Source organism: Camarhynchus parvulus, chromosome 8 (assembly GCF_901933205.1).
Source record: "Camarhynchus parvulus chromosome 8, STF_HiC, whole genome shotgun sequence".
NCBI lineage: Eukaryota > Metazoa > Chordata > Aves > Passeriformes > Thraupidae > Camarhynchus > Camarhynchus parvulus.
In genome coordinates, this window is record NC_044578.1 from 23,320,831 (window position 1) to 23,341,018 (window position 20,188).

Consider the following 20,188-nt stretch of genomic DNA (forward strand, 5'->3'; position numbering starts at 1 on the left):
CTTATACAACCTGCAGCTGTAGGAGCATTCAGTGCTGCTGTTGCAGAAGGCACAAGTGGACAAAACTGCTGGTGGCCAATTCTCCCACTGCCTGGTGATGCCAAACACATCCCACTGGTCCTGACAGCTCCTGCCATGCAGCTGAATCTCTTTGCCTGCTTTGTTTCACAGTGGGGTTTGACCTTAAACACCTGTGAAAGATCAAGATGACCTGTCTGGATGTAGGTTACACACTGCCTGGCCATGGTGGGTACAAGGTGGAACCCAGCACTGCCAGGCCATGTGGGGATGAGGTCTGGGCAGCCTCTGGCAGAGCCTGTAGCTCTTCCCTGGCTTTCCTGCTGCCTGCTGGATGGTGAGTGATGTGGTAAATCAGCTGTCACTTAGCAACGCTGCCGGCTGGGGAGCGGCGGCAGGTTTTGGTGCGGGAGCGACGCCTGTGAGGCTGTGCAGTGGTTATTTCACCTTTTTGCTCTCAGTGTTTTCCAACCCAGCATGTATTTTCTTTCACTTGCTGTTTCCCTGAACATGTGGGTGCAGGTTTCCCACGGCTGAAGACAGCAGCCCCAGCTGCAGGAGGCAGATGTTCCCTGCCAGCCCTCCCTGGGCTTGTTGTGCAGCACTGGAGCACACCGAGATCCCCAGTGGATTTGAGCTCCAGCCCGGCCCATGGTGGCAAGCAGCCATCTGCCACCTGCAGAGCTGGCACAGCAGGACACAGAGGGGGCAGAAGGATGATTAGCTGGAGTTTATTCCCTGAGGAAGAAAGCAGCATGGACAAACACAGGGACCTGCCTACGCAGGGAGCTCAAATCAGCACTGCAAAATCGTTGTCTATGGGACTTGAGATCTGTTAAGCACACCTGAGACGTGGCCTGAGGCTCACACCAAGGGTATTTCTGCACATGGATTTGTCCAACTCTTCACCATCTGCACAGCCAGGCCTCAGGGAGCATGCAGCAAAAGGCAGGAAGATCATGGGGTTCACTGGGGTGAGTGATGGGGACCCCTCAGTTGTCCCAGCACTGCCTCTCACCTTGTCCCTCCTCTTGGCAGCAGGAACAAAAACCTTCCAGCTTAAGGCTTTTAAACTGACAGTCTGTAAAGTCTTTGAAAGAACTCAAATCTATCAGAGAAAAGGACAATTAGAGGGGCTTAAACCATTTGTGAACCCATCCTGGCACATTTTGGAGCCTTTTCTGATAAGGGCTAAGAAGCAGATTCAGTTCTGATCCTCACATGCCAGCCCTATGACTCTAAGAAATTTTTGTAATGCAACAATGCACTTTAAAAGAAAAAAAAAGAAAGAAACTTGTCCTTGAGAATTAATGAGTAAAAAAATCTTGAATAAGAGAGTTGCTCACCTGGTGGCCCAGTTGGAATAAAACCCCTGGTTCCCACAAAAGCAGGTTTTTAGTTTATACCCATTTTTGAGATATAATCTGAATGTATCTAGCCAAAACTCAGGCTTGCAAACCCAGCCCATGGGAGAGGAAGGATTTGCAAAGAAGCCAGACTGAGCTGGCAGATTGGGCCAGGCCAGACAGGCCAAGCTGACCCAGCTGCTCATGGAACAACAGCAATAGGACAATAAATGGAATCACTGAGGAGTAGCTGTTATGGTGGGAGCCTTGTTGAGATGGAGGGGGCTGCCAAACCCATGGTGACCAGGTCTGAGGCCACATGGGGTGGGACAGCCCAGCCCAAAGGGAGAAATCTTCCATTTTGGATGACCCGGTGTAGGAGCAGACATTTAAACAAGGAAGGAGTAAGCAAGGCTGAAAAGCAGCCAGTGAAAGACGTGACTTATAACTGAGGTTTGAAAATTTATGAGTAGCCTGGGGAGCTCTTCTCAGGGCTTGGTTTCTCACGGCTTGGTTCCCCATGCAGTGGAAGAAGATGCCAAAGAGTGCCATGAGATAAAGCTGGAGATTGAGGCTGAGGACTGTGAGCTGATCCCAAGTGCTGTGCAGTGTCTCTGGGACACTGGCCTGACATTTGAGGCAATCTCCTGGGGAAGGTCAGCCTGGGAACCAGCTTCTCTCATGCCCACGCTCAGCAACACCAGCTGAGCACTGGCACAGGTGCAATTATCTTGGCAGCCCTTTTAACATTTCTGAGGTTACAGCTTGGATCAATCTCTGCAGGTGGGATTGTGGCTGGGTTCCTGGGATGGGCAGTGAGGCTGAGGTCCTCAGCATGGATCCCTGGGAATGGCTGCTTGCTCTCTCCCTTCCAAAAGTGAGCTAGCTTTCAGTTAGTGTGAAAGGGTGCTACTGCCCAGAATGTGCAGCACTTATTCTCAAAAAATTAAAATGAAATCCATTACTTTATGAATGATAAGGATTAGAAGGAATTTCTCTAAGAAATGAGGCCTATTTTATAATTCTTTCTTTCTTCTGGGTGATATTTGCAAGGGAATAATGAAGGCTTAACAAACCTCTACACAGCTGAAATTCCTGAAGTTTTACATACAGGTTATATTTTGGGGAAAAGAGGTTGTTATTAGGGTAAGATGAGGCTTTTGTCACTAACAATTCAAAATCTAAGTAGGATAATCTGGGATGACAACAAATATACTTTACTCATGATAACATAATTACCGATCAGGAAGAATTGAGGACAAAATTAGGATTGTTTAGGTATCTTCCTTTGTTTCTTATTTCAAATGCTGTTGAGTGCTAGTTGCCCACATCACAACATTTAGATTGAAATAATCACCAAACCTGCAGAGAATTTGATGTTTCATCATTCATCTGTTGAGCTGTTCATTCATCTTTTCTTGATCCCAGGTTTTCATGCTGAGCAGCAGGAGAATGTGATGTCTCAAAGACATAAAAACCAAAGTTTGGCACAGAGACAGAGGGCAGCCCAGTGCCACCTCTGTGCATGAAAATATCCACACCCGAATATATTTTCAATATATATTTTCAGCCAGAAAAAATGTGGGGGACTTATTTTTGAAACATGATCTTTCATTTTGTCCTCAGGTCACTTACAGACTCAAATGACACAACTTTTATTAGGCAGACACCTTGTGTTCATCTGATCCCAAATTTTCCCCTGCCCCATTTCTTCAGGCTGGCTCATTTGCTCGAATGGACACTGAACTCAGTGGGATTTTTCCTGCCATAAAAAACCAAATTGGAGCACAAATCAAGTCACCAAGTCAGCATGGGAGGTGTCACCATGTGGGATCAATAGTGGAAATACTGTAAATATTGAGCAGTGATAGAATGTTGCACCCAGGTGCAAGGTTGCTGCCTGATGTGCCCATGCCCTGGCTCCATGCTGAGGTGAGCACTATGTCCATCTCCAGAGTCCCCAGCACAGGAAGAACATGGAGCTGCTGGAGCGAGTCCAGACAAGGCTACCAAGATATCAGAGGGATGGAGCAGCTTTGTTATGAGGAAAGGCTGGGAGAATTGGGGTTGTTCAGCCTGGAGAAAATAAAATAAACCCCAGTGTGACCTAATGGTCTCAGGGCAGGAGAGACCTGGAACTCCTGGACCAGGTCCAGAGGAGGCTGAGGAGATGAGGAAGGGTGTGGAGCAGCTCTCTCGAGGGACCTGTGGCTGTTCAGCCTCCAGAGCAGACCCAGCCGAGAGGGGCCCTCATCCCCGTGTCCCTGTCTGCAGGGAGGGCTCAGAGCAAGGACCAGGCTCTGCTCCCTGGGACCCAGCAATGGGACAAGAGACCACAGGCAGAAATGGATGCCCAAGAAGTTCCACCTGACCATGACCAAGAACTTCTTTCCTGTGCAGTGACCAAGCACTGGAACAGAGACCAGAGAGGCTGTGGAGTCTCCCTCACTGAGGATATTCCAGACCTGTCGGGACACAATCCTGTGCCATGTGCTCTGGAATGACCCTGCTTGAGCAGAGGGGTGGGACCCAATGACCCACTGTGGTCCCTTCCAACCTGCCCCGTTCTGTGCTCCTGTAATTCTGTGGCGGGGCCCCCGCCAGCCCCACGGGCCTCCCGGCGAGCGGTCCCTCCGAGGCCGAGGGGAGCGGTGACAAAGCCGGCGGTGGCGGCGCGGCTCGGGCGGCGGATGCAGGCCCCGGGATGCGCCGCGGTTGCCATGGCGACGCCCCACCGCCCCCTCGGTTGCCATGGCAGCGGGCGGGGGAAGGGTTTGCCGGTGGCGCCGCCGGAAGTGCCGGAGGGGGCGGGGTCCGGCCCGGAAGCGCGGCCGGCGCGGCGGGAGGGCCGCAGCGGCTCGGCGGGGCGGGCGAGCGGCGAGCGGACGCCGCCGGTGCCGGAGCGGCGGAGCCGGGGCTGCCCGGGCCGCCGAGGGGTCGGAGCGGCGGGGCCGGCGGGGCGCGGGCGGGCCTGCCCGGCCGGAGCGCAGAGCGGAACACCCCGCCCCTTCCTCCCCGTGGGCCCTGCACGGGAAGATGGCGGCGGCGGGAGGCGGCGGCGGCGGTAGCGCGGGGGCGGCGGGCCGGCCCGGGCTGTGAGAGCCGCGGCGGGACGGGCGGCGAGCGGCGGAGGATGAGCCTGCTGTGCGCGCAGTATCTCCGGTGAGTCTCTCCGGGGCGCGGCGGGCAGGCGAGGCCGCGGCCGGCCGGCCCGGGAACGGCGGGGAGCGGGCGGACCCGGAGCCCTCGGGCCTCGCAGCGGCTCTGAGGGGCGCAGGGCCGTGCCCGGGCCGGTGTGCGGGACCCGGCCGCCGCGCTCCGGAGCTCCCCGGGCGGCCGGGCTCGGCTGCCGCATGGCCCAGGGCTCCCCAGCAAGGTCACGCCGGTGCCGTGGAGCCGCGGGGAGGGTGGGAGAGTGCAGCCGGAATTCCCCATCGCTTCCCGAGGGGGTGGCCCGGTAACCCAGCGCTGCGGAGCGACCGCCAAGTTTGACTCCGGCTATGGAGCGGGAGCGGCGCTCGCAGCCCCGGGAGGTGCTCTGGGAGAACGGGAGCTGCTGGAGCCGTGGCTCAGCCCTCGCCATCAGCTGCAAGTCCTCAGTCACGGCTGGCACAGCCGGTCCGTGCCGGGCACGGGCAGCTGAGGGCTTGGGAGAGGCGTGAGGCTGCCAGCGCTGTACTTTCAAACAGAACTGTTCCCCAGTCCCTCAAGTCGAGAGCACAAGATAGCTCACGGTGATACGAGCAGAACTCTCATAGGCTTTGGGGTGAATTTAGCGTTTGGGTGAACTTGTACCCAAATGCTCGTTCTCTAGTGGTTTTGGAGAGCAGCGTCGTGAGCTACAAATGGCTTTTCAGTAGCTGTAAAGTACTAACTGTCCAGGTTGATCGTGTTGTGTCACCCCTGATGCTTCTAGAACATGGAAAAGGAGCAGGTATGCCAAAAGGGCATGCATGTTCCTTCTGAGGAGTTCAGGGCTTGGGAAGGATTTAGAAGGAGTGAATTCAATGAGGATTTTCCATTTTGAAAGCACTTTGTGTACAAAGTTCTGGAACACTTCAGCAGTTTCTCCTTGCTGGCTCTCCAAATTTCTCCCTTCTTCCTCATCTTGTCTTTTACCTCTGCTTCCTTCTGTTATCCCAGATCCTATCCTCAAGTTGATTTCTTCAGAAAAGAAAAAATGTAATCTTTTTTTATCTAATAGTGAGTTTATGACCTTTTGCTCTTCCAGGTGAGTACATCTATGCTGTCATGAAACTTCTTCATTCTTTCTTTCCTCTTACATCATGACAAAGATTTTAAATGCTTTATTATTAGCAATCTTCTATCAGTAAAAGACTTGCTTTTTTATTGTAGGACATGTCTTAATAATATTGTAACATCTGGCTCCCTGTTCCTTCTTGTGAGTGCAGGTGTCCTTTGGGCTGTGGGAGGCTGTACCATGTTACACATGTCCCTGCTCCTGTCACCTTCCTGCACCACCAGGCTCTTCCTTAACATTTTGCTGTGCCAAGCTGGAAATCCTTCCTGCAAGCTGTGGGCAGGAATCACCAGTTTCTCCTCTCTTTGTTCCTCCCACACTTCAGCTCATCCTGGGTTGTTCCTGCTTTTTCCTGGCTGCTTTGTTTATATTGTGCCAAAGCAACAGGACTGGAGTGTGTGCACATAACTAATGTGTTACAGCCAGTGTCTCTGTCACCAAGAACCTTACTCTTTCTAAAACAACAGGACAGTCCCCCTTCTGAACTTTTCATCACCTTCCTTCTGCCTCTGAAGACCATTTGGGTTTGTTCTCCCTGTAGAAGGTATGCTGGGGAAGGTTTCCTTGAAAAGCTGTGAAATGCTTTTTGCATCCACAGAATGTACATTTAAATTGTTTGATTTGCATAGGGCAGAAATGCTGCTGCAGATTGCTGCAGCCCAAGCTCATAAAGGGAACTGGGAATTAAGCCTCAGACTCTCAGAGCCAGTTCTGTTAGTCCTCTGTCTTAAGGAGGAGGGCATGCTCCTTTTTTTACTGAGGCAGGACAGGCTCAATCCAACTGCAATGAAGAAGGAATAGACCGAAGTGTAACAATGTGAGAGGGCAGCTTAGCAAAATGTGCCAAATGAAGACATGAGGCAAGCAGTGTCTGCTGTCCTCATTCCCTTAACACTAAGGAGGGACAGAAAAGTTTCTGCAAGAAATAATTTTTCTGTGTGTTTGGATTTTAGACAGATTTCTAAGGTGAACATGTAATGATTGAATACCCAGTGAAATAATGACTCTGCAAGAATCAAGCTGTTGTAAAGATGAGCAGGGAAGAATGGACTTTTAGCTGGACTACCTTAACTCTTCCACTTCTGGGTTCTTGCTTTCTGTATATGTGTGAATCAGCTATTTTAAAATGCTGTCCTTGAAGGACTGTGCCCCTTCAATCAACCTGTGAGAACTGAGGAACACATGGGCCCCCTACAGAAGTCTTCCAGGAAGAGCAAATAAGGTCAGGCTTTGAAAAGTTGCAGGAAAGTCTGTTTTTAAGTCATCTTCCTATGTTGCAATAGATTTTTGGGATTTTTGCTTTCCCAGTTTTATCCTTTTCAAAGTCACCTGTCGAGAGTATTAGAGTGTATTCTCTCCCATCTAGTATCCTACATACTTCTTTGGAGTCATTGTTTGAGTCACTTCTCAAAGATTTGCATTGCATCTGGTAAGGTGAGTAGACCTTTCAGAGGGTTTTTTTAGGAGACAAGAACCTAAAAGATATTTTAGGAAGCAGGGGCACTGTTCAAGTCTCCCTGTTCAGGTGAATATGTTCATCACATCTAGCTGAAAATTTGTATCCACGCTATTTGTGCTGCTTGGGGAATCTACAAGTACTCCCCAGAAATCAAATTAATCTCACAGGGCATTTGTCTTAAACTAGACATTTCATGTATCCTGCTAGCTATAAAAAGTCACTTTTAAGAAAAATATCACTGATAGGATTCCTGACACAATAACGCAGGAACTTCAGAGAATGTCCATTTTATAAGCCAGTGTTGAGCTTTAGTCCATGTTTATTCACCTCAGAGAAATGATCTTCAATGCCAGTTTTATGTGTTAATGTTCAAAAAGGAGTTAACTAGGATTCAAAAGTTTAGCAGTTTGACAAATGATTGTCTCAACTGCATTTCAAAAAGATGTGAGCTCAGTTACCAGTTAAATGTGGCATTGCTCTGGTAAACTGTGGCTTTTAGCACAAGCAAATGTAGAATAAAAAGTGCTTGAATTACAGGGCTTGAGCACTGCTTAGAAATTCCAGTGCTGATGAACCAGTAGGTAGTTTCCTGTAGCCTTATGATGAGGCTATAACCAAATTCATTAAAGGTTTGACTGCTTTAATAATTCAAATTGTGGGTCTCTTTTTTGAAGACTCATCAGTAGCTCCATTAACTTGTGCATCTGCTGTGTCTCTTCATGGTTACTCCTTTGCTGTCTGCCAGCCTGTGACACACCTCTTAGCAGAGTTCCTGCTCTGTTCAAGGAGGAGGCTGGAGCAGAGGTAATTGCAGTCTGTGTGTGAGCATGTTCTGGTACTGATTCCTGGTCAGGATGATGTAGAGGTGATGCTTGTCTGTGCTGGAAGGGCACCAACCAGAATACTGCTTGAATGAGTCTCAGCAAGGCTAAGTCAGTTATTTATCTTGGGAGTATATGAAGGGAAAATTTAGTAAATGTAACCTCTTAATAGAGAACCCTGTGTCCCTGCAGTGGACTTCTGGAGTTGGCAGCGTCACAAGGCTGGAAGAGAGGCCTCAGGAGGCTCCTGTCCAGCCTCCTGCTCACAGCAGGGACAGCTCTGGGCTCAGACCAAGTGCCCAGGGCTTGAAAAGCTCCAGGGATGGAGACATTTCAGCCTTTTGGGGCAGCTTGAATATCCTTGTGGTGGAAAAGATTTTCTGTATGTCCAGTCTGAACCTCTCCTGTTTTATCTTATGCCCATTGTCTCTTGTGCTCCCACGTGGAGAGCCTGGAACTATCTTCTCAGTCCCCTCCCTGGAGGCATGTAGCAGCTGTGGGTGCCCTGGAGCCTGCCCTGCCTCACCCTGACCTAGCCTGGCTCCACAGCCTCTGCTCCAGCCCTGACTGCTCTGGAGCCTCTGCTCTGGTTGTTCCACAGCTTTCTTGGTTTGTCTTGGTATCTGAACATGACCAAATCAGTCTTGGAAAGTATTCCCTCCAGCTTTTTGTTTTCTGAAATGATTAATGCTACTTTCATACAGTGTTTACTCTTGAATTTTAAGCAAGATGTAGTGGGGCCTGCTTTGGCCTTCCAGAAGACCCCTCATAGCATGATATTTTCTTTGGGGAACATAAAGTCTCCCTTCTAGTTTTGGTTTTTTTTTCTCTATACAAGATGTATCACAATTTAATAACTAGAATTTCTACCAGTATTTAATATGAGCAACACTTCTTATTCTTCTTTGAGGGTGACAGTAATGATTTAAAAAGGCAAAGATTGATGATGGCTGCTATTTACTTAGGATCAACAATCTTTTTGTGGTGACCTATGAAGTGAAAAGAATCACAATGAAAAAAGTGTCTAGCAATTCCCCACTGAGCTTTCTACTGAAGGAAATACACCTTGCTGAGAGCCCCAAGACACACACCATGCTCCTCAGGTGTCTGGGCAGCAATTACTTGTTCCCTTTTTCCTATCATGGGCATCCAAATTATTGAGCATCCTCCTGTCACCCAGGGACAACTTGTGCTAAAGTCACTGTCACACCTGTGATAATTTTTTGTTTTTCAAACCTAGATTCCTAAGGAAACAAGTTGAAATGTCCTGAAGTTGGTTGCTGCCATTTTAACTTTGTGAAAGTTGGCTGGTTAGGTGATTGTTTGGGTGATCCAAAGGAGTGTGCCTGGCGAGAGAGAAGCAGGCAGAGCCCAGCTGGGGTAAAGCAGCACTTCCAGAACTTCCCCTGAGCTGTGGTGTGCTGGTTTCTGTGCTGCGGTTTGGGTGTGCTCCTCCATAGGGAGGTAGCAGCAGGGGTGGCAGTGCCTGTGCAGGTTTGCAGGTGCTGGGTGTATTTTCCTGCTGGAGGGACTGGCAGGAAGGTGAACATGTGCCAGGGAGAAGAGGGCTGCAGGAACCAGAGAACGTGACTTGCTTAGCACTTGGCAAAAGCTTGGCCATACAAGGGTGGGTTTTAAACTTGAACAGCTCTTGATGGAAGTTTCTCACTCTCCCTCACCCTCAGCCCTGATATGATGGCATAAGTTTATGGCCAAGTCTAAAGAAGCTGATCTGGGGAACCACACTAGGTTAAAACTGCTTTAGTTTTGTTTTTTACCCATGGGGTTTGGTCCAAGTTGGTTTCCTGATCCTGTTCATTGTGTTACTAGAGATGTGCTGACAAAAAAGGTGAAGTGCAACAGGATTGAGGCACTAATGGTTTAACTGTGGGGTGGGACTGCTTGGAGTGATAGTGCTCATTATCAATAAAGTTCTCACTGACCCACAGCCCCAGTAAATAGTGTCCTGTTCCCTAGAATATGGCTGTAGCTATACATAGAATATCATCCTTATAGAATGTACCTGGTCTCGCTGTCCACAAACCATACCCCTCTTTCCAGTCTGGGCTGAGAGTCTCCCCTTGCTGCAGAACACAGCGTGTGCTCTTACTTCACTCTCTTTGTGCTCTGCTGTGAGGTTACTTGCACCACAGTGTTCCAGTGACCTAGAAGTGCAGGTTAGTGTAAGTAAAGTTACAGCTGTATTTATTTATTTATTTTTGATGCCAGGGATGATTTTTGTAGCAATTAGTTCTTGTTCTAACCTGCATATTCCGATGTAGTTTGATCTTTGTTGGAAAAGAGAAAGTTCTGTTGTGGCAGTAAAACCAGGTGATGCTTGTCTGAAGTGTTAATGAGGGAGGACACCAGAGCATTTTGAGAAGGCTGCCCCAGTCCCTGAGTATGGGGGTTGGAGGGGATTTTTCCTCAGTTTCTTCATTTCAGTGCATGGTAAGAAAGTACATTTTCTTGGTGAATTAGCTGTTTTATTTAAGTATTCAGTGTAAAGTATACTGTGATATTCTGTCTACTTGTAAAATCTGTTTCTTCTATCCTAAGAATTTATAACAAGTGACCATAGCTTGGTCCGGTGAGATGATTTTGGCCTCTAAATAAGCTGATCTGGGCACTGAATTGTATCACAAACTTTTAATTTAAGCAATTTAGATCTGTTAAATCAATGTATCTGGAAACTGAAGCTTCCCTGCTTTTTTTAGTTCGCACACTGGCTGTTGTGGGCATTTCCTATTGGAGAAAGAAAGGTTGAGTTGATGGGAGAAGTCAGTGACTTGATGGATAAATACCTTGGCATGTTCCCTGCCCTGCTCAGCCAGCAAAAATGAGTGTAGAGGGGGAATAATTGCAGTTCAAGTGCATGGTGGCTGGGGAGGGAAAAGTGGATAATTTGCTGTAGGATCTGATTATGTTGGATGAGGAGCTGCTGGGCATTGTAGAGGTTTAAGGGTTCTTCATCTTCACAACAGTAGCAGAGATTCACTCATAGCAGCAGGCTGGTAGAAGAGCAGTTAAAGAATGAAGCTATAATTTGTAAGGAATATATGTGGGAGGACTCTAGTTGTTGCTTTCATTACTTTGAACTTGAGGATTGTCCTCATCTTACTGGAAAAACTGCACAGTTGCTGTCAGGCAGCAGGGGAATAAACCCACAGATTTTTTCCTTAAAATCATTAGCAGAGATGCATACTTTGATTCTGTACTTTTTAATGTATTATGAGGGAGGTCATAGATTTCAGTGGTGTTTGGGAAGACACAGGTTTTCCTGTGCTCAGGGAGGGATATGGTAACTTATTTCTGTGGACAGAATAGAGGAATAACAGATTGTTTGTTGTGAAGTGATGTGAGGACTCTGGGCCATCGTTTCTCATGATTCCAGGGTGGAGGGCTGGTGGCTTTGTTTGTGTGTGCCTGCTGAGCCCTGGAGTGGTTGCACTGGGCAGGGCATTGCTGGAAGCATTACAGCTGTACTGGAGCCATCACCAGCTGCCACTTGTGCAGCCCTGCTCCAATTCCTGCCTTTGGGCCACATTTCTACACTTGTCTGCCCACTGCCACTCTTCCCATTTGAATTCAAGATGAACTTTTCATTGTAAACTTGGGGACTTCCCAGATGACCAAATGAGGGGGAAATGGCTTAAACAGTGTTCTGAAACTGGGTATTTAAATCCCTCTGAGTTAAATCAGCAGGTACTTGTTCAGATCAATGTAATCCTGTGAGTTGGGGTGAAATAAACTTTTTGGAGTGACATTAGGTGTGCTTTCTCTTCTTTCTGTATTCCAGTCGGACTTGTCTTGGGTTATTCACACTGGCTTCTACACTCAAGGGATTATCATAAGGAACCAGAAGGCTGAGGAGTCTGAATCTCTTGGGATTGTTACAGAGCTGGGGTGACAGACTGAATTTCACTGATGGGACTCAAATCAGAGATACCCTTGAGGTACTTAGGAGTCCTGCTAGAATTAATGTTCTCTTCCATCTTCAGGGAAAACAAAGATAATATTTCTGAAAGTAAATGGTTGGAGATAATGGGGCTTGGGGCAAAGACATCTGTAGGGGATTGTGGCTTGCTCTGACTTGAGCTGGAGTACTTGTTTTCTGGGTTTGATATCAAGGACTAAAATAATCTTTAACACTTAAAAGTACCCAGAATAATATTTCCAGTGTGTTTCTAATGAAGATGTCAAGTGCTTCCTGATGCTGCTTGTGCAACAACAGACTATTTTGGTCCCTTCCATCATAGGTGGCCAGTCAGAAGTCAGCACTAAAAAAAGTGCTGTGTCTGCCTGTAACATTATGTTACGTGCTAAGAATTTGGGGATAATCATTCAAGGTCAGTTAAAATTCTGTACTCTTTGATTAAAGGTGGTTACAAAAATGCATCTTCTGTACTGCCTAACTGATTGTGTTAATTCCTGAAATAATTCTTTGAGAACTGCTATGCTGGAGCATTAGGTGATGTAGGTCAGAGTGTTTTGTCTTCAGGAAGGACAGATCCAAAAGATGTGAAGATCTTTGGGCCTTTAAGGACTCAGGTGCTGGAAATTTTTTGTATATAATGGGAAATGCTCTTGAACATTTGGATTTCAGATTTGGTATTAAAGCAGCATGATTCACCTCACTTCCCTGCTTTATTGTCAAATGCTGAAGCACAGTGCCAAAATTATTCTATTTTCAAACTTGTTTTGGACATGCTGGTATACTACACAAAACAAATGACTATGAAATCCAGTCTATAGTTGATTGCAAAGTGGAATGCAGGGGCTGCATTGGCTTGTGCAGCCTGAGTAACACACAAATGCTGAGTTAATAGCTACTAACTATGTAGTCACATATTGAATCTTTTGATGGCATTGTCTGTTCTTGCTTAATGTGCCTCAGAGATTCAGGAAATGTCTTCTGTGAGTGAGGGACAGGCACTACCCTTCCCCATGTTGTGGAAGTAGCAGTGGGTTGAGCAAGGCTGGTGATTTTTGCTGTGGGATTTGGTGGTAGGAAGGAGCTGGAGTGGATGAGCCCAAGGCACCCAGCAGTTCCTGAAGGCAAGGCATAGTGCCATGGGGGAATGGTTTGGCAGTGTGTCCGGGGTGCTGCTTGGGCTGTGGAGGTGACTTGGTAGGACTTTAAAAACAAGCAACTAAATGTTTGTCAGAAATAACATCAGGGTGATGGAATGGGCTGTATAACCTTTTGAGGGCCTTTCTAGGCTTATGATTTGATCTTCAGGTGGGATGTGTTAATCCATTGCTATGGAGCCTTTTCCTCAGCCTTTGCAGGAGATAATGAGGTCTGGTCTGACCGCTGAAAGGGGGACTGCAGTCTGGACAGCTGCATTTATGTTATTCTTTTCTACAGTTTATGTTTAGTAAAGGTCTGCTAAACCCCCACATTTTTCCATATATGATTCATAAAGCAGAACTGATTTGTAGTCAGCTGAACATCATGTGAACTTTTCTGACATAGAACTAGAAAGGACTCTGTCTTTAGGTCTTGAGATTTAAATTTGAAATAATTTTTCATTTTTTAATAAAAATATTTAGGCCTCGCAAGTAGATTTAACCTTGGGAGTTATAAATTTACTCAGATGCTTGCTCCTAACCAATCCATTAGTTTTCAAAACAGGAAAGGAGATTACTGGTTAACTGGGAGTACCTGGCAGCACTCACTGGGGCAATGGTGGCAGCAGATCTGTTCAGAGGCATTTTGGGCCTGCTGGAGCAGAGCTGCACAGGTCAGCTGGACTTGAGCCATGGAGCTGCATCTCTTCAACCAGGCTGGATTTCCTCCATTCCTGTTGGTGTTTGATGGGCCCCAAAAGCTTCAGGCTGCACCTTTCCTGGAGAGGACAGTTCTTGTATCCAGTATCTTGTAGTGTATCCATCTGCTTCCCTCCTTCTGTGCTAATAACATTTGCTAAGTCTGAGCTGGTTGGATTGGTCATAGGTTTCCCCTTCACCTGAATACAGAACAGAGTAACTTCCCATATTCCAGGAGCACCATGTGTTTTGGTGATGGGCTTGGGTATTGTAGGCAGCAGCCCTTCTGGATGAGCCGCTCCTGAACTGAGGAGAACCAGCAGCTGAGGAATGCTGGTGAGTCGTGTGTTGCTAAGCCAGAAATTATTTGAATATTCTCTACTTGGAAAGTAAGTTCATCTCAGAACAACATTGCCTATGTGTTTCTGATAGGGAATGGGGAGCAGCTAATGAGACTCCTGTAAATGATTGGCAATGATGTACTGAGTACCCATTTAATTATCATAAATGGAGGATATAATTCTCCCTGACTGCTGTTCAGCCTTCTGCTGTTACTGTGCTTTCAGAGTATGGTTTGCATGTAATTTCAAGATGGAGAATTGAAAATAATTTCTAAGATGCAGCTTGCAATTAGGATCATATCCAGATGTAATCAGGGTGTGTTTTTGTCAAGGCTTGTGTGTACCATGTGGTGTCCATTCAAACCTCTTAATAATGTGAAGCTTTTTAAAACTTTTGGGTATGTCGTGTTTGTGCATAGATGTGTGCTTTGTGTGATGTTGATGTGATTGGGAGTTTATAAACAAATGGGATTGGCAAAAACCAGTTTACAGTTACTGAATGACCACAATATTTAAATATCAATCATTTTTCTTTAAGGCTTATATTTTGGAAGGTCTTGACTATCTGGGCATAGATCTTAGTAAAAGGACTTGGAGAGCACCTGTTGAAAACACTGAACTCCATTGTATCTGTCATAGCTAACCTGCTACAAACACAGTATGAGGGATTACTTGTGCTTTATTTCTGCCACCTCTGATGGTACCATCTAATGGATTTGCTCTTTATCCATCTGCTGCTTAGCAATGAAGACAGTATCTCAAATTCCCAGTAACTGACTCCTCTTAAATAATCCTTTCCTCTGTGTTGGAGTTATTCCAGCCTTACTGATCAAAAAAGTCAGCATTTGCCTCTGTGCAAGAGGCAGTTTGAGGAAGGGGTTCTGTAGGGAACACCAAAAATGATCAAAAGGTGGAGGTTGGAGGCAGCAGGAAACTTGTAGAGCTGAAAATCAGAATTTAGATGCTGCAGTTGTTGCCCTCTTGATGCAAAGTGGAGTGGCCTTTCTAGAGGGAAATGTGTGTCACTGCTCTCCAGCTCTGTGGGCAGGCAAGAGGGCACATTTTGTCAGCATGGCAAGTGGGGCACTGACTGTAATTTCCTTCCTTTGAACTGGATTCTCTACACTTGTCTGGGAGATCCTGTGCAGTGTCCAAGAAGGACTGTATCTGCTGCCTCACCTGATTGGGCTTCTGCAGGGCTGACTTGAGGAGCAGAACTTTCTGAAACTGATTTGATGATACCCATCTGAAGCTGATCTCAGTGCTCAGATACCTGCATTTTCTGTAGTTCTGGAAATGGTTTTCCTCGCAAAAGCTGTTAAAAGAAGTAATGTTCACTTTTTCTAATATCTGTTGTCTGCAGTTTCCAGCCCCTTAACATAAGTGGTTTTACCAAGTCAGGAACTGTAATGTAGCAAATTACTGCTGGTGTTACTATACATTTGTCACCACTGAGACCTGATAGTGTACGCTCTCATCAGGGTTTGAAAGAGAAAAAAGGGTTTGAGAAACGGCTCCTCACTTCTTAAAACTTTCTGAAGTTTATTGAACCACAACAACGGACTGAATAAGGAAAAAGGAACAGTGCTGGGTGCTTAGCTGCAGCCAGAGGCACACAGCCCACACCCATAGCAATCTTTATTTATGCTACTGACAAGCCAACCCTCCCCACACTCGTGCATGTGTCACTCTTCCAACCCAGCTTCTCCTTCATCCTGCCTCTCAGAGTCTGTGCAGTCCTTCTGCTTCAACTTTCCCAATGGTTGGAGATCAACTTTCAGCATTACAAAACTTTTATTAAAAAACTACCAGATCTTAACTTCTTTTAACCTTATAGCATACATTTAACATTTGCAAGAGCAAACATCACACTATCAGTTTATTATCAGGGCATTGATTTGGGGGGGTTTTGTTGTTGTTGTTCAGAAAATAATTCTGTTGCTTCTCCTTGTTCAGTCTCAAAACCTTCTGGGAATTATCATGGCAGGTTCAGTTGTGAACCTCTCACATCCCCCTCAGTAACTGGTGACCCTTCTGTGTGCTTCCCCAAAGTTCCTTATTGTGTGGATAGTGAGGGAGCAGAGCTTTGTTTTGGTGTCTAACTTCCTTTAAGGGAGATGGCTGTCAGTGACTGAGAGGATTGGAGGGCAGTCTTGAAGTTTTTGTGCATTTGTACCTTTAAGATTGCCTTAGTTTTGAAAAATCTGTTTATCCAAGAGATGATGTAAAGATTAGAAGAGATATACAGATGGATTATGTATTTGATCTTAAATGTTTTGCCTTTCACTTGTTCTCAGGTCAGCTGCAAAGCTGATATATTGTCAGCCAGTGTAGTAAATGTGGTACTGTATGGATGTGCCAGGGTATTCCATAAAAGTATTACTTTTTTACTGTTTGCTATTAAAAGTTTTCTTTTGAAGGTGTTCCTTAACATGAAAATATATCAATGTCCTGAATCACCACACATATTAAGTATCTATTTATTATTTCTTGAGCATGCCTTTTTAATAGCTAATAAATTCTTATTACTGTTACTAAACCAGAATTTTTCTATACTGAAAATACTGTCAGGGTTACCTATGGAGCTACACTGTCAGGTCTTGGAAGGTAAACAAGTTAAAGGTGACTGGAGTTTTTGTGCTTTTCTTTGTTGGGCAGCATCCATTTAGAGGTTATTTTTATCCCTGCTGTCTTTAATAAAATTCCACATAACTAGTAGGTCAAGATGATGGGTTTAAAGAACAGCATAGTCAGTATTTTTTAAAAATTACTATGGAAACACAGCTGAGCTTTCCTGAGGTAGTCCTAACATTACATTCATTGCCAGCTATTCTTGCTTGCATTGGAAAATCCAGGTTGTTGGGTATCTAGTTTTCAGGTTACTCTCCTGGCATAAATTGCGGAGTTCTGTGGAACAGATGGAGGCATATTGCTGATCCTGAATGGCTGGACCCCATTTCTGAGGCATTTAACTCATGTTCTGACTCCAGGTTGTGTAAGGAGGGGGAGAGTGGAGAGTCCGGTGGAGGCAGTGGAATGCCAGAAGCCTGAGCAGTGTAGGAGGTTTGTATTTCCCTCTCTGTAGATTAAATCAGAGATTAAGAGCACTTTAACTTTCCTTAGGAGTGCTTTTACCTTTGGGGCACATAGTTTTAAAATCTTGAGACAAAGAAACTGACTTCCCTGAAACCGGAGGAAGAAAATGAGTTTGAATGAAGCTGACTGCAAGGGTACTTCTACCCTTATCCAAGGAGGAGGATTGTCAGCTCTGATCAAACTTGGAAAGAGTTGCTTTTGGTAGCTGTGTTTTGAGGATGATTATTATGACTTGCTTCTAATAGAGGAGAAGGAGGGAAGATGGGATTAAGAGAAACCGTGCTCTGTGTCCCCATTTCTCGACATCCTCCTCAGCCACAGTGACAACACAAAAGGAATAGGGCAGGATTCCCTGTGGAGGGGTTTGTATTCAGGTGGTGATTGCTTTGCTTTTATATCTGCTTGCAGAATTGTAGGTTTTTGTTTTTACTGGTGACGAAGTACTTGTTTCTGTGGCTTTGATCTACAGCTATAATCTGATTAAACTGCAGGTCAAGGAAATTAGCTGTACCCTGGCTTCAGCTGCCTGTAAGAGGAATAATAAGATTTAAACTACTTAGCACATAAAATTGACAATAAGATGATTCTGTTAAAGGTGTTTTTCATTGGTGTGTGTTAGCAGTGGCCTTCCAAGGCACATGGAACATTTAATTCCATGACCCACAGGCTGAAGATCTCTTGCTACCTCAGTAAGAGCTGACATCACGCAAACCTGCCAGCTCCCAAAGCAAGCAATTCCAGAACTTTGTGCAAACTATGGTCATTTAAATTAGGTGGCAACACTTGAAAGTTTGGAACAGTAAGAACTTGTTCTGTAGAAGTAAAGCTGTTAGCAGTACATGTCTGATGTATGAGTAGGTAGAGTCTTTACACAAATTAATAAGTAAAATCATTGTTGGACGCTATATACCCCTGCAAAATCCTGATTCCATCCATTTGCCCTTTCAGGAAAAGGTATGTGGGAGCTGTTGTCTGAAGCCTGTTGTATTCAGGTGATGTTGAATTAATGGGTGGAGGAAAAATAAAAGCTGAAGTTTACCCACAAGTTTGCTATTACTGTACTTCAGGCATAACCATCTAGGTTTATGCACAATCCTAAGATTGCTGCAAAAATATTTCCTTGTGACAGGTCATAGTTAGAGATACAGTTACTGTCTACAAAACAGTTTAGGGAAGTCAGAGTTATGTTTGAGAACTCAACCTTTGGCAAAGTGTACCAACTGTAAAGGATTAGTAGCCAGAGAGTCTCTAAAAACTGTAACGAAAACTTTCAGTTTTAGCAAGTGTTAGTGGTAACTCATAGGAATTGAAGGAAAAATACTTATTTTCCAAAAAACTGTCAACCATTTGTATCAGCAAGTTCTCCTCACATCTGAAGTGCTAAACTTCAGATGTGAATGATGTCTTGGATACAGTGCTTGGGGACTGATTCTGAACAATCAGTCTCCCCTAAATATGCTGTGGAATATTCAGTGTCCATGCTGTTAGTGTTTCCTACTGCTTCCACCTGGCCTGAATCAGCATAGGTATGCTTAAATACAGACAAATAAAGAAAAAAACCCCACTGCTTCTTAAAACTATTATAAATTTTTGTTGAAGATAACTGTTATTTCGAGGAAAATCTAAAATGGCAGGTTGTTGCTTTGAAGTTCCTTCTGCTGTGACCCTTGCCAAATATTGAAATAATGAAATTAAAATTTTAAGTGTTTGACTTTTAGTATGCTAGTATAGAAAATTTACCTTTTCTACCCAAAATGAAACATTTCACACAGTTATTCTGTATATTCTCTGTATTTTTCTGTTCCCTTTCAGAAGAATTAAAGCTTTCTGGCAGTGCCCTTGATGAGCCTTGGGATCAGTCACCTCCTGCTAAGGCTGCAGGTGCTATTCATTGTGGTACAGTACCTGCAGGAAAGAGAACTGCAGGAGTGTGAATTTCTGCTTGGAGTGAAACTCCTGGCCACTTAATGTTTTGGGTTTTTTTAGTTTTTAGTAATGAGATTGGATTCTGGTGGCTTTTATAAGCCCAGCTGCCTGGATTCATTGCCCATTTTAGTCATGTAAATCCTCAATTCCTTATCGGGGGTTGTGTTACTGAGATTTGATGAGAGAACTGATACAGCTGATACAGCTTAGGGCTGTCAGGGGAAAACCAGGTGGAGTTCCCTTCAGGAAGGGTGAAAGCAGTGTGGTGTTCTTGGCTCTGTGAGATCTGGGGTTTTCCAGGTTTTTTGTAGAACTCGTCATGCCACAGCAGATCGTGCCTGGCGGATCCTCACTGTGAAAATGAGAGAGGTGTGGTGTAAACGAGGCTTGACTTCCAAAAAATAGAGGATGGCAGCTGGGTAACAAAACTGCTTTGAGAAGCTGGGCTTAATTTCATTGGCTTATCTATTCTTGATAATGAAGCTTGTTAGCAGACCTCTGCTTCTGTAGAATGGATATGGCCCTATTAGAGATGCAGGGTGATGTATGCAGAACTGAAAATTTGTGATTGAGTGCTTGAATTATAGCTGTACTGAAGACAGATACTGGAACAGAAATGAGTTCTTTTGGGGACAATGGTAAAATAGATCTATTTGTTCAGTGATATGCAAATAGAGTTGGAAGTCAGATGGCAACAAGAGGAAAACTTGATTAGAATAGTTAACCAAAGAAGCTCTATGATCTTTTCTTACATGATTTTAACATGAAATTAAGCGAACTTGCTCTAGTGTTAAAGAGAAGGTGTGAGTGCATGATCTTTTGATGTATCTTTCTGTGTGATGGGGTAAACACTTCAAAATATATATATGGGAGAGACAGCCCAATATTTGTGGGATTTTCTTTCTGCACTGCTTACTAGCTTAAGGGAAACAACTTGTTTTCTTATTCTGACTTGGAAAACTTAATTGATCAAGAATGGTAAAAACTTGGAAGAGGGAAAATGAAATGTGTCTTTCGTGTCTTCCTTTGCCAAGTCCAGTGGTTCACTCCACTTTAAATGTAGCCTCTGAGTTCCATCAAAACAGAACTTTATATACTCTCAGGTTCTTAAGAGAAGAAAAGTTTATTTTTCTCTTTAAGTGGGGACT

The 20,188-nt window shown here is 45.2% G+C and overlaps 1 protein-coding gene across 3 annotated transcripts in view; it reads left to right on the forward strand.

Moving 5' to 3' along the window:
• The first annotated feature begins 4,399 nt into the window (after nt 1-4,399).
• The window catches only part of SMG7 (SMG7 nonsense mediated mRNA decay factor), a 49,808-nt gene continuing 34,019 nt past the window's right edge, over nt 4,400-20,188 (forward strand). For all 3 annotated transcript variants that reach the window (XM_030953235.1, XM_030953237.1, XM_030953236.1), the window contains exon 1: nt 4,400-4,526. In XM_030953235.1, the coding sequence (XP_030809095.1) occupies nt 4,498-4,526 (29 nt within the window). In that variant the 5' untranslated portion in view covers nt 4,400-4,497. The remainder of the gene's footprint in view (nt 4,527-20,188) is intronic.